At 43.7% G+C, this 12,500-nt stretch overlaps 2 protein-coding genes across 7 annotated transcripts in view; both read left to right on the top strand.

Annotated features, from left to right (window-relative positions):
• Positions 1–12,500, top strand: part of LOC123519221 (signaling mucin HKR1-like) — a 153,986-nt gene that overhangs the window by 124,215 nt on the left and 17,271 nt on the right. The window lies entirely within an intron of this gene.
• On the top strand, positions 9,045–10,267 carry LOC123519222 (tigger transposable element-derived protein 1-like). Its single transcript, XM_045280345.1, has 2 exons — positions 9,045–9,884; positions 10,036–10,267. The coding sequence occupies exon 1, from the start codon at positions 9,072–9,074 to the stop codon at positions 9,648–9,650; it is 579 nt and encodes a 192-aa protein (XP_045136280.1). The 5' UTR covers positions 9,045–9,071; the 3' UTR covers positions 9,651–9,884; positions 10,036–10,267.

The following is a 12,500-nucleotide window of genomic DNA, read 5'->3' as shown; positions in this document are numbered from 1 at the left end:
CAATACGTACAAAACATTATACAGTGGATTTGTGTTTCTCACACACACGCACACACACACACACACACACACACACACACACACACACACACGGGACATCGTCGATGGCGGAGGTGGTCGCTGAGCTCCAGAGCAATCATCTCTAATTCTACAGTTACCATTGCCTAAGAGTAACCAAGGTGGGAAAGGAGCTGGTAATGTTTGTCCCGTCTCCATATAGTCATGTTAACTGTTGATTAGCAAAATAATGTCCAGGAAGGTAAATATAAACTGTAGCCTGCGTTTGAGCCATCAGCTGGTTTGTTTACATCTGAGCAACATGGCGGCCGTGAACTCGAAAGATGAATCAGACTTCACAGGATTTCAAGGAATAATGGAGAAGAGCGCTTATGTGAAGAAAATTCTGGAGTTGGAAGGTAAAATTGAAAAACTGTTTGAAAAGTATGGGGGCCTGGAAACGAGTTATGACAATGTAAAGAAAGACTGTGCCGATATGAAGAAGGAAAATGAAGCACTGAAAGAGGAAGTTAAGCTAATTAAAGTGAATTGCGAAAAATGTGGAGAATCTCTAGGAAAAGTGATGGAGAAGCAGGCTGAATGGAAAAAAAGTCAGGAAGTGGAAAGAAAGGAGGTAAATTACAAAGTTGCAAGTCTGGAAAAGGAAATCAAAGAGTCTGGGAGAAAACTTTGGGCCTTGCTGAAATTATAGATCAACAGATCATAGAAGAGAAGATTGCTGAGAAAGTGGTGAAGGTTATTAAGTCAAATGAGACATTGGTGAGGGAAACTGTAGACAAAAAGAGATGTGTGGTGATATTTGGTGTGGAGGAGGATAAGACACCGAGTAAAATGGAGAGAGAGAAAACATAAAAAGGTGATAAATAATATCATTAATGTGGTGCAGGAGGAGGAAAAGACCTAGTACAAGAAATAGAGGACTTCCATAGAATTGGAAAGTTCACAAGAGAAGGTATGAGGCCAATAAGAATCAAACTTAAGTCACAAAAGGATGTAGATGAATTGGTGGAGAAGTCATGGAGGCTAGCCCAGCAGGAAACAACAAGGAAGATTTGGTTGAGAAGAGATCTCGGTGAAAAGGAAAGAGAAATGTTAAATGAGTTGAGAAAGGAGGCTTTGAAAAAAATGAAGAGAGGACAGAAGAGGAGAAGAAAGAGTTTTTCTGGAGAATCTTGGATATGAGACTGAGGAAGTGGTTCATAACCCAGAAAAGTACAGCAAGAAAGGACTAAAGAAACTTACATATGAGCGAAATGTAATGTATTCCAACATAAATGGAGTGATATCGGGATTTTAGAACTCAACGATTACTTGAGGGACAAGAACCCAGATATTGTGGGTCTTACTGAAACAAAACTGAGAGAGGAGAAGACCTGATGATGGTTGGAGAAGGAAATATAATGTTTGGAAAAGAAATAGAGTAGGTAAGATGGGAGGAGGAGTGATGTTGCTGGTTAAAAAGATATAAAGGTGGATCAAGTGAAAGAAGGTATGGGAAAGGCAGAAGTGCTAAAGATCAGAGCAGAAACTAATGAAGGAAAAAGAGGCACTACATAGTGGTGTACGTACCACCTAAGACAAATGCATGGTCAGTACAGGAATATGAAGAAATGATAAGTGATACAGGAACATGTCTGGAAGAAATGTTGGGTGGCTGTGAACGAACTATAATGATGGGAGATTTTAATTGTAAAGAGGTGTGTTGGGAGGACTGGTCAATGGAAGGATCAGAGACAACATGGGGAAATACACTATTGACACTGGCAATGGAAAATGTGTTAACTCAGTGGGTCAAAGAAGATACTAGGTTTGGAGGAGAGGGAGCATCGTCAAGACTGGACTTGGTCTTTAGTACAGAGCCAATGGTCATTGAGGAGATGAGGGTGGAGTGCCCTTTAGCAAAGAGTGATCATGCAGTTTTGGAGTTCAAGGTGATAGATGAAGAGAAATCTAGAAGAAATGAAGAATATAAAGTGGGAAGATGGAATTATGCCAAGACAGATTTTGGAAACCTAAAGAAATTCTTTCAAGAGACAAATTGGATGAAATTCAAGAGTGCTAAGGAGCAAATGAAAAGTGGAAGGAATTTATAAAAATATACAAAGAAGGTGAGAAAAATTTGTACCAATAAGACAACATAGAGAAGTTGGAAAGCAGGACTGGTTTAACGATAGATGTGAAAAGGCTAGAACAAGAAAAGAGGATGCATGGAAGAGGTGGAGAAGGAAAAGACGGATTAAGCAGTGGGAAAGTTACAAAAGAGCAAGAAATGAATATGTGTTGATTAGAAGAGAAGAAAGAAAGAAACAAGAAAAGGATATAATTGATAAATGTAAAGACCAACCAAGGCTTTTTACAGACATGTGAACAACAACATCAAAAATAGAGAAAGTATTGAAAGTTTAGAAGTAAATGGAGTATGCAGTGAAGATCCCAGGAAATGGCAGAGGCTATGAATGGATGCTTTCGGAAGGTATTCACAAAGGAGACTGCTTTTGACAAACCACTGGTAATGGAACAGAAAGGGATTATGAAGGAGTTTCAAGTAACTGTGGAGGAGATCAAGAATATGATGGGGAGTTTAGAAGTGAGAAAAGCTGTGGGACCTGATGGGGTATCAGGATGGATTTTAAGAGAATGCAGGAGCAACTGGCAGAAAAAGTTTGTGAAGTAATTGATGCCTCATTAAGGGAAGGTGTAGTGCCCCAAGACTGGAAAAGAGCTAACATTGTCCCAATCTATAAATCAGGTAACAAGAGAGACCCATTGAACTATAGACCAGTGTCACTTACAAGTGTGGTAGCTAAGATGTGTGAGAGGGTGGTGAAGAATAGATGGACAGACTTCTTGGAGAAAAATGACATACTTTGTGAGTGTCAATTTGGTTTTAGAAAAGGGCGTTCATGCACGACAAACCTGATATGTTACTATTCGAGGGTGATAGATGTAATACAGGAAAGAGATGGTTGGGCTGATGGAATATATCTGGATTTAAAAAAGGCCTTTGATAAGGTACCACACCGGAGACTGATCTGGAAACTTGAAATGGTAGGAGGAGTGCATGGCAGTTTACTAAAATGGATGGAAGACTTTTGGTAGGAAGAGAAATGAGAACAATAATTAAGGACAGACCATCAGAATGGGGATTGGTGGAGAGTGGAGTTCCACAGGGATCAGTGTTGGCACCAGTAATGTTCGCGGTCTACATAAATGACATGGTGGATGGGGTGTCCAGTTATGTGAGCCTATTTGCAGACGATGCAAAATTGTTAAGAAAAGTGAGATGTGACAAAGATTGCGAACTACTCCAGGAAGACTTGGACAGAATATGGAAATGGAGCTGTACATGGCAAATGGAGTTCAACACGACAAAATGCAAGAAAATAGAGTTTGGCAAGAGTGAAAGAAGAATCAGGAGTATGTACAAGATAGGAAATGAAGACATAAAACCAGTCATGAAGAAAAAGACCTTGGGGTGACAATTACCAATGACCTATCGCCAGAGAGACATATAAACAAAATAATTGGAGAAGTATTGAACTTATTGAGGAACATAAGAGTGGCGTTCGTATATTTAGATGAAGAAATGATGAAGAAAATAATTACTGCAATGATAAGACCGAGGCTTGAATATGCAACAATACAGTGGGCTCGAACTTAAAGAAACACATAAGGAAACTAGAGAAAGTACAGAGGGCTGCAACGAAAATGGTGCCTGACTTAAGAGATTTGACTTATGAAGACAGACTGAAAAGAATGCAACTTCCGACCCTGGAAAACAGAAGAGAAAGGGGAGACCTGATAGCAATATACAGAGTGATGATTGGCATGGAAAAAATGGATAGGGAAGATCTGTGTATGTGGAATGAAAGAATGTCGAGAGGGCATGGGAAAAAACTAAAAATGGCCACTTATAGGAGAGATGTGAAAAAATATAGCTTCCCTCATAGAAGGGTGGAAGCATGGAATAGTTTAGACGTGGAAGTGGTCAACGCAAGGAATATTCATGATTTTAAGAAAAAGCTGGACATTAATAGATATGGAGACGGGACAACACGAGCATAGCTCTTTTCCCGTATGTTACAATTAGGTAAATAAATACACACAAACCTGCAAAAAACTACGAATGGAAACACTATGAGAGTGAGAGAGAGAGAGAGAGAGATAGATAGATAGAGGAATTATCACCAGATGGTGGAGGATGGGGGTGACAAATATGATTCTCTCTCTCTCTCTCTCTCTCTCTCTCTCTCTCTCTCTCTCTCTCTCTCTCTCTCTCTCTCTCTCTCTCTCTCTCTCTCTCTCTCTCTCTCTCCGTCTGTAAGCTGGTGGCTGTGGCTGGTAAAGCTGATGAAACAGAGAGAAAATAAACCTTCATGCGAAAACTTATTTTTGTGTGCGATATAATAGTTACATATATTCATTTTCTTAAATAATATACATATCTAAGAGAACGAATGACTGCTGGTTTTCTTGGGTACACTCATCTAAAACGCTTATGGCCCACAAGACGTAATAATACGTCCCTGGACTGGAGGTAAGGCTTCTGGACATATATATACGTCACCAGACTGGCGCGCGTAGCCACCATGACGTATATATACGTCCACGGACTGAAGGGGTTAAAATCTTCCAATAAAAGGAAAGGCGGAGTCAGCTGACGCACCAGGCCGTCAAGCTCACCCCTGGAGACAGGAACCTGAGGAGGGAGATATAAACTGCAAATAGTGTAGGATCGTCCCATAAAAACCTTAACAGCAACCACCTGAAGGGGAGAGTTGAGTTGCTAGGGGACAATAGGTATGTCTTGACGGACTAGGATAGCTGTGCCACCATGGTGGCCCTGGTCAAGGAAAGGAGTGCTAAAAAAGGCACGTTAGCCAGGAGGACTAGAATAAGTACTATCACCAAGCATAGTCTCTTGCAGAGCTACACAGGCTGGAGAGAACTCCGACAGTAAAGCTCGGAGTTCCCCCTACGAGGCGCGAAGTCCTCTACAGTTCCACTGTAGAAGCTTGAAGATGGACTGTTTGTGTGCAGTGGACGGACGAGCCTTTTGAGGCTGCCCGTGACTGACCTGACTAGAAATAATCAAACGACGAGAAGACACCGGGAGTTGAGATGTGCCGGGTCGTTGGACCGCAGCCTTTCAGCCTATCGGTGGGTGATGCGAACCATCATCACTTCTACCGGTCCTCGGAGGACGAGGATCAGGCATGACTGCACTTTCCGATACAGTGGGTCCACGAGGGACGGCTGTGACAATATCATCGGACGTCTCCATGCTAAGACCGTCCTCATCACAAGAGGCTCGATCTGAGACGGAGGGCGTCACAGAAGGCTGGACAGAAACATCTGGAGCTACCATTGCAGAGCGGTCCTTGGAGGACTCACGGTCACGTGCACCGGTAGAAACCTTAGATTGTTTAGGCTGAGCTAAATCAATCAACTCCGCAGAGCCGCGGTGCCGTTTGGTCAGGTCCTTCAAAGGCTTAGGAGATAAGGTGGCAAATGGACATCTACTATATGGGTGACTTTGGTCAAGTCCGTATTATTCTCGTCACTTCTTAGAGATGACTCAACTGAGTCATCGGACAAAAGGGCAAACTTATTGGCCAAATGAACAGGTCCACCCGCCCCAACAGAGTGAGAGGTAGCAGGAGGAGTTGTCTTCGGACCGACAGACTCAGCTGAAGAGCAAGCGGCCAAGGAAGCATAGGATGTCGCACCAGTACCGTCCTTCTGGCGGTACAGGAGTTCGCGGCGGGCGCTACCTAGACTGATGAACTGACTATTAGCAAGCTGTAAAGTGTCCTGCTCCAGGCGATACCTTGGGAATTGCCTGGAGCGTACCTGGTGAGCATCACGGCAATGAAAGCAATAAGCAGCAGCATTGCAATGCTCCTCAGAATGTGAGTCTAGTGCAAAGCAATTACCACATCGAGAAGCTTCCTTACATGAGCTTTTGCCGTGACCGTACCCATAGCATGAGAAACACTGAAGAGGGCGAGAAACAAAACACCTCACCCTAAGATTAATAGGCCCGACATTAACACGGTCAGGGAGGGTGTACCCAAAAAAGGTGAGAAGGACCATGTTGAAGGAGTTCCTCATCTTAGTCACCTTCTGGACTGAATTAGGACACATAGCCAGTATTTCCTCCTCAGGAAATTCTTAGAGATCCTGACTATACACACAACCTTTAATGTAATTAAAGGTGGGATGTGCCTTAATAGACTCAAACATGCTGTCAGAAGGACATGGTAGATGTTGCAATATCCTTGCCTGCGTGATATCTTTCGCTCGCACTAGCACCCCCTTACCATATTTCTTGAGGTTTCCCTCAGGAATCGTGGCGATCTCTTTGGACAGGTACTGGGAGGCATGGATGAAATTTCCGCGCCCATTTCTGTAGTACGCCACAAACCAATGTGGAGGCGGGATCTGGCGGACTTCTGGAACTGAATTGTCTAAGTAGCTTTCAAAAACATTTGGGATGTAATCCAAGTCTCAGTCTGAAATATTATGTGACTGGAGAAATTCAGTTTTAAAGCCATGGCCGGCGAGGGGCAGAGATGCTACATGTTCATAAGCTAAATGGGCTTCATCACATGACGTTAACGTCACATAGCAGCGGTTAGAAGGAAAGTCCTTATCATAAACCAGTCGAATGCGAACAACCATACCATACGCCTTGAGAAGTGAGTGCAAGGCATGATAGAAAAATGATGGATTAACATTTACCATCACAAGGGAGTCATATGCAGCAGAAATGCATCCCTCAGAAGAACTTCCAGAACAGGAGACTGCTGTGGGAGGTCCTTGTGGAGGGGAATCCTCCTTACTCAGACCTGAAGATGACGTCTCGTGGGCTAGGTCAGCCACCTCACGAGAACCTGAATGTTTTTTGTGTTTTCCCATAAAAAACAGTTACACAAGAAATTGGCTCCAGGGGCAAGGGAAACCACCTACTGGGACTACAATGGGAGGGAGCGCTGGCTGCCGTGGACGGGGTACCTTGTCCCCATGCGGACCAGTTGTTTTAAAAAAAGGCCCCACATGATGCGAAAGATTGTCCACGATAGAGCTGAGACCCCCCTCCCAAAGCATCCCAGCCTGGACACCCAACCATCCAGCACAGGACGGCCCACCCCTATTGGTCGATCCCTCCAGCGGGTGGCTCCGCTGGTCCACTGGCAGCCTATGTAGGAACCATTTAGTCTGGCCCCTCACTGGCGACCTTACTAGCAGGGGCCTAAGCCCCTCTAGCCTAGCTCGCCAGTTCACAGGGGCACACAAACGGTTCCCATCTGGGGGGTCTTACTCTCGAAGTGAAGCTGGGTATTATTCACAGACAAGAGAGAGGCCAGAAAACTAATAACATTGCTTGCCACCATCTTGACTCCATCTACTGTCTACTATTTCCAAGTCAGCAGACTATTAAGAAGGCTGGTGAGACCACATCTTCCTTGAAAGCTAAAAGAACCACCTGAACTCGTGACTCTACAATGGATAAAATGGAAAGCCTTGTGGAAATGTGGTACATAAGTTTTGTATGCGGTACCATGATGCATACTTTGTTTGCATTCCACAGGTTGCCAGTTAGTGTATTTCCCGTTTCACTCTCCCTCCCTTCATAAAGTTAAGATCATCAACATTATAAAGTTTCGTACATACATACATTAGTGTACATTATAATGACTTAAATTAAACTACCTAAATGTTTATATATATATATATATATATATATATATATATATATATATATATATATATATATATATATATATATATACAGTAAGGTCCCGGTTACGTCGGTCTCGAGTTACGTCAAACTCGCACTTACGTCAGTCCACTATAAGGCAATTTAAGATTTAAAAAATTGAAAATTTATAAATCGTAAAGCGCAGGGTTTATTGTTATTTTGGGCCGCCAGGCATCACTAGTGGTTATCCGCCACACCTCATGCTTGAATACAATAACTCTACGTACCTCAGTTCCACCACACCGTCGCCCCTGGCAAGAGTGTTCCTACATCTGCGTTTGCTGACTATCTTAGTATCTTCCTCAATGACACCAAAAAGAAAACTCCTGAGTGATAGCAGTAATGCTAAGAACAGGGAAACCATTACCCTACAAGAAAAAGTGGACATAATTAAAAGACATGAGAAGGGAGAAAAAGCATCAGCGATCGGCCATGCGTTAGGGATGAGTCGGACGACTGTTGCTACCATTCTCAAGGACAAGGACCGTATTTTGGCTAATGTGAAGGGTTATACTCCCATGAACTCTACAGTGATAACGAAGCAAAGAACAGGTGTGTTGACAGAGATGGAAAGACTGCTTTTGCTGTGGATTGAGGACAATAATCAGAAGAGCATGCCGCTGAGTGAGCAAATAATTTGTGAAAAAGCCCGCACACCCTATGAGGCCTTGAAAAAAGAAAGTAACCAGGATGGAGAAACAATTGAAACGTTTGTGGCTTCCAAGGGCTGGTTTACACGTTTCAAAGTTAGAGGAAATCTAACAAACAGAAAAATATGTGGAGAAGCTGCCAGTGCTGATGACGGAGCAGCAAAAGTGTTCATTGAAACCTTAGAAAAAATTATCAAAGAAGAGGGCTACATTCCACAGCTAATATTCAATGTGGATGAGACGGGACTGAACTGGAAGCGCATGCCCAGCAGGACATACATTGCAAAGGAGGAGAAAAGCATGCCAGGACACAAAGCCTCTAAGGAACGACTCACACTGCTCTTAGGGGTAACTGTGCGGCGATTTTAAACTGAAACTGCTGCTAATTTACCACTCAGAAAATCCTAGAGCTATGAAGGGTATTCTTAAAGCTAGTCTCCCAGTTTATTGGAAAAGTAACGCCAAGGCTTGGGTGACAGGGCAATGTTCATTGAGTGGTTCTCCAGTTGTTTTGTGCCTGACGTTGAGCGCTACTGTGCACAGAAGAATCTGCCGTTTAAAGCACTGCTGATTCTTGACAATGCTCCTGGTCATTCTGCAAGCCTCGTGAACTCAACCCAAATGTTAAAGTTGTATTTATGCCACCAAACACAACGTCATTGATTCAGCCAATGGATCAAGGGGTGATCAGATCCTTCAAGGCCTATTACCTGAGAAGAACCTTCAAACAGGCCATCCGTGCAACAGAAAAAGGTGATAAAAGCCTGAAAGAGTTCTGGAAAGGTTTTAACATTTACAGTGCCGTGAAAAACATTGGAGAAAGTTGGGCTGAGGTTACACAGTCAAACATGAATGGTGTGTGGAAAAGCGTGTGTCCTAGCCTAGTGAATAACTTTAAAGGCTTTGATAGTGATAGTGTAGAGGAGACCAAGAGCAACTGTGTAAAGCTTGGGAATGAGTTAAGTCTGGACATAGAGGAGAGTGACATAAATGAGGTCCTCGATTCTCACGACTCAGAATTAAACGCCGAAGATCTGATGGAGCTGGGGAAACAAACAGAGGCTGATGAAAATGACGACGTAGTGTTACGGCAGTTTACAATAAAAACATGGCAAGCGCTTTTCAAGCCCTGGAAAAAGCAATGGTGTTCTTTGAAGAGCAAGACCCAAATGCAGAATGCTTTGCCAGAGTTCACAGGGCAATGGAAGATGCAGTGACTTGCTACAGAGAAATCTATGATGAGAAGAGATATGCTGCTAAACAGTCATCAATTCTTCATTTCTTCAAGCAAGCTTCTCATTCCTCAACCTCATCTCCAGCCTCAACTCCATCCACATCTTCAACTCCATCCCGACTGTTAACTCCATCCAGAGCATCAACCTCAAGCCGATGTTCATCCCCAGACTCCCCCTGATGAAGAACTTCTTACTTCAACATCACCTCAGAAACAGGTATGTTCCATTAACTTGGCTTTCAGCTTTCTTAAGTCAGATGATGAAACAGAAATAAATTTTATGTGAAGTCAAACATTCTCATATAATAATAAAAAAAACTACAAGTTGCTTGTGTATGTTAATGTTAGGTTACAATATTTTTTGGCAGAATGAGTGAGCAAGTGAGGCAGCAGATGTGTGTGAGGGAGAGAAAACGAAAATGGAAAGCCTGTTACCATGACAACGGGGAGGTAGACGACCTTGAGAGGCTGCGCACCCACCATCACAACAATAACAACTCCGGAGCCTTCGCCTGGGCCACACGATACTCACAGCTCACTTGCACCGTCTGCGCCTGTCTGCTGATCCCTATTGCATTTCCTGCTCCGCTGCCCACGCTTCTACTCCCACCGCACTGCACTACGCTCCCAGCTGTCCGCCCCGGGCGTCACAACATTCTACCTGCCTACCCTCCTGGCAGCCTCAGATGTCCACCCCTCTGGCAACATGCAGTCCTTCGCGTTCGCGGCCCTAATCAACAACAAAAACAAGCTTGTGTTTCATAGTCCTACATACTTGTAAATAATATAACAATATAACCTTTTACTTATATAACGCTTCTACTCCCACCGCACTCCACAAAGCTCCCTGCTGTCCGCTCTGGGTGTCACAAGACTCACAACATTCGACCTGCCCACCCTCCTGGCGGCCTCAGGCGCCCACCCCTCTCTGCAACCTGCAGTCCTTCGCGTTCACGGCCCTAATCAATATATTCCTACATAGTTGTAAATAATATACCAATATAACAATATAACCTTTTACTTACCTGAATAACCATAAAAAATAATTGGTTGAAAACTCGATAATATGCTTTGAAAGTACAAAAACTCGAGTTACGTACAAAATCGACTTACGTCATGTTTCAGGAACGTAACTCTGACGTAACTCGGGACCTTATTGTATACAGTAAAGTCCCGGGTTACGTCGGTTTCGAGTTACGTCAAACTCAGTTATGTCAGTCCACTATAAGGCAATTTAAGATTAAAAAAAACTGAAAATTTATAAATCGTAAAGTGCGGGATTTATTGTTATTGTTGGTGGTTGCCCGCCACACTGCCCGCCTCACGCTTGAATACAATAACACCCTGCCTCAGTTCCACCACACCATCGCCCCTGGCAAGAGTGTTATCCTACTTCTGCGTTTACTGACTCAAGTTCTTAGTATCTTGCTCAATGGCACCAAAGAAAAAACTTCTTAGTGACAGCAGTGATGCTAAGAAAAGGAAAACCATTATGCTACAAGAAAAAGAGGACATAATTAACCCTTAACTTCCGGGGATTAAAATATTTTTTCCTGTCTAATGACGGGGAAAAATGGTACACCTAAAAATTGTCAGAACACAGTTTGAATACTGATAATTATTTTCTCTGTGTTATTCTGAATACAATGATGTACTTTCCAGCTCGATATGACGTCTGAGAGTCTAGTTATTGCCTTATCAAAGTTTCCTCCTCCGAGCACGGTGTGACCAGTCAAGAGGAAACAGCCCGGAGAGCGACGCTCTCTCTCTCTCTCTCTCTCTCTCTGTCCTCTCTCTCTCTCTCTCTCTCTCTCTCTGTGTGTGTGTATCAGAGAGAGAGAGAGAGAGAGAGAGAGAGAGTGTGTGTGTGAGAGAGAGACAGGGGAGGAAGGACTAGGACATATTATCACTGACTTCTATATATTCACTGTCACTTTCTTCTAGCTCAGAACCACTGCTACTGCCTTGCTCCATGGTGATTTACAATCTGACCCGATCCTTCGCTGTTATCACTGACCTTTCTACCCAGCGTCACCGTTGCCAAGTGTCGCCCATAAAACGGGAAAACAGTTCAGTTACCTCTAAAATTAGGAGCTCTTGTGGAAACACTTGTGTGGTAAAAGATGCCAGATACTTCTACTCACCATCCGCCTCAAGAGAGCGCGCGAGAGACTTAAAATTACGCCGGGAAAAATCTTGATTACTGGGACGAATCCCGTCACTTCGGACGTTCTGACGCAAACGTTTATATACAACCGCCGGAAGTTAAGGGTTAAAAGACATGAGAAGGGAGGCAGCAGCTGTGTGTGAGGGAGGGAAGAAAATGGGAAGCCCGTTACCATGACAACAGGGAGGTTGACGACCTTGAGGGTTCGCACACCCATCACAATAACAACTCTGGAGCCTTCGCCTGGGCCACACAACACTCACAGCTGACTTGCACCGTCTGCGCCTGTCTGCTGATCCCTATTGCCCTTTCCTATTGCATTTCCTGCCCCGCTGCCCACGCTTGTACTCCAACCGCACTGCACTACGCTCCCAGGTGTCCCCCCTGGGCGTCACAACATTCAACCTGCCCACCCTCCTGGTGGCCTCAGGCGTCCATCCCTCTCGGCAACCTGCAGTCCTTCGTGTTCGTGGCCCTAATCAACAACAAAAACAAACTTGTGTTTCATATTCTTACGTAGTTATAAATAATATAACAATATAACTTACCTGAATGACCATAAACAATGATTGGTTGAAAACTCCATAATATGCTTTAAAATGTACGGAAACTCGAGTTACGTACAAAATCGACTTATGACATGTTTCAGGAACATTACTCTGACGT

This window comes from Portunus trituberculatus, chromosome 45 (genome assembly GCF_017591435.1).
Source record: "Portunus trituberculatus isolate SZX2019 chromosome 45, ASM1759143v1, whole genome shotgun sequence".
Lineage (NCBI taxonomy): Eukaryota > Metazoa > Arthropoda > Malacostraca > Decapoda > Portunidae > Portunus > Portunus trituberculatus.
Note: the sequence above shows the minus strand (reverse complement) of the source record. Positions and strands in the feature narration are given on the sequence as shown.

Coding starts and splice junctions, on each gene's coding strand:
- LOC123519222 (XM_045280345.1), top strand. CDS start 9,072: ATGCCACCAAACACAACGTCATTGATTCAGCCAATGGATCAAGGGGTG.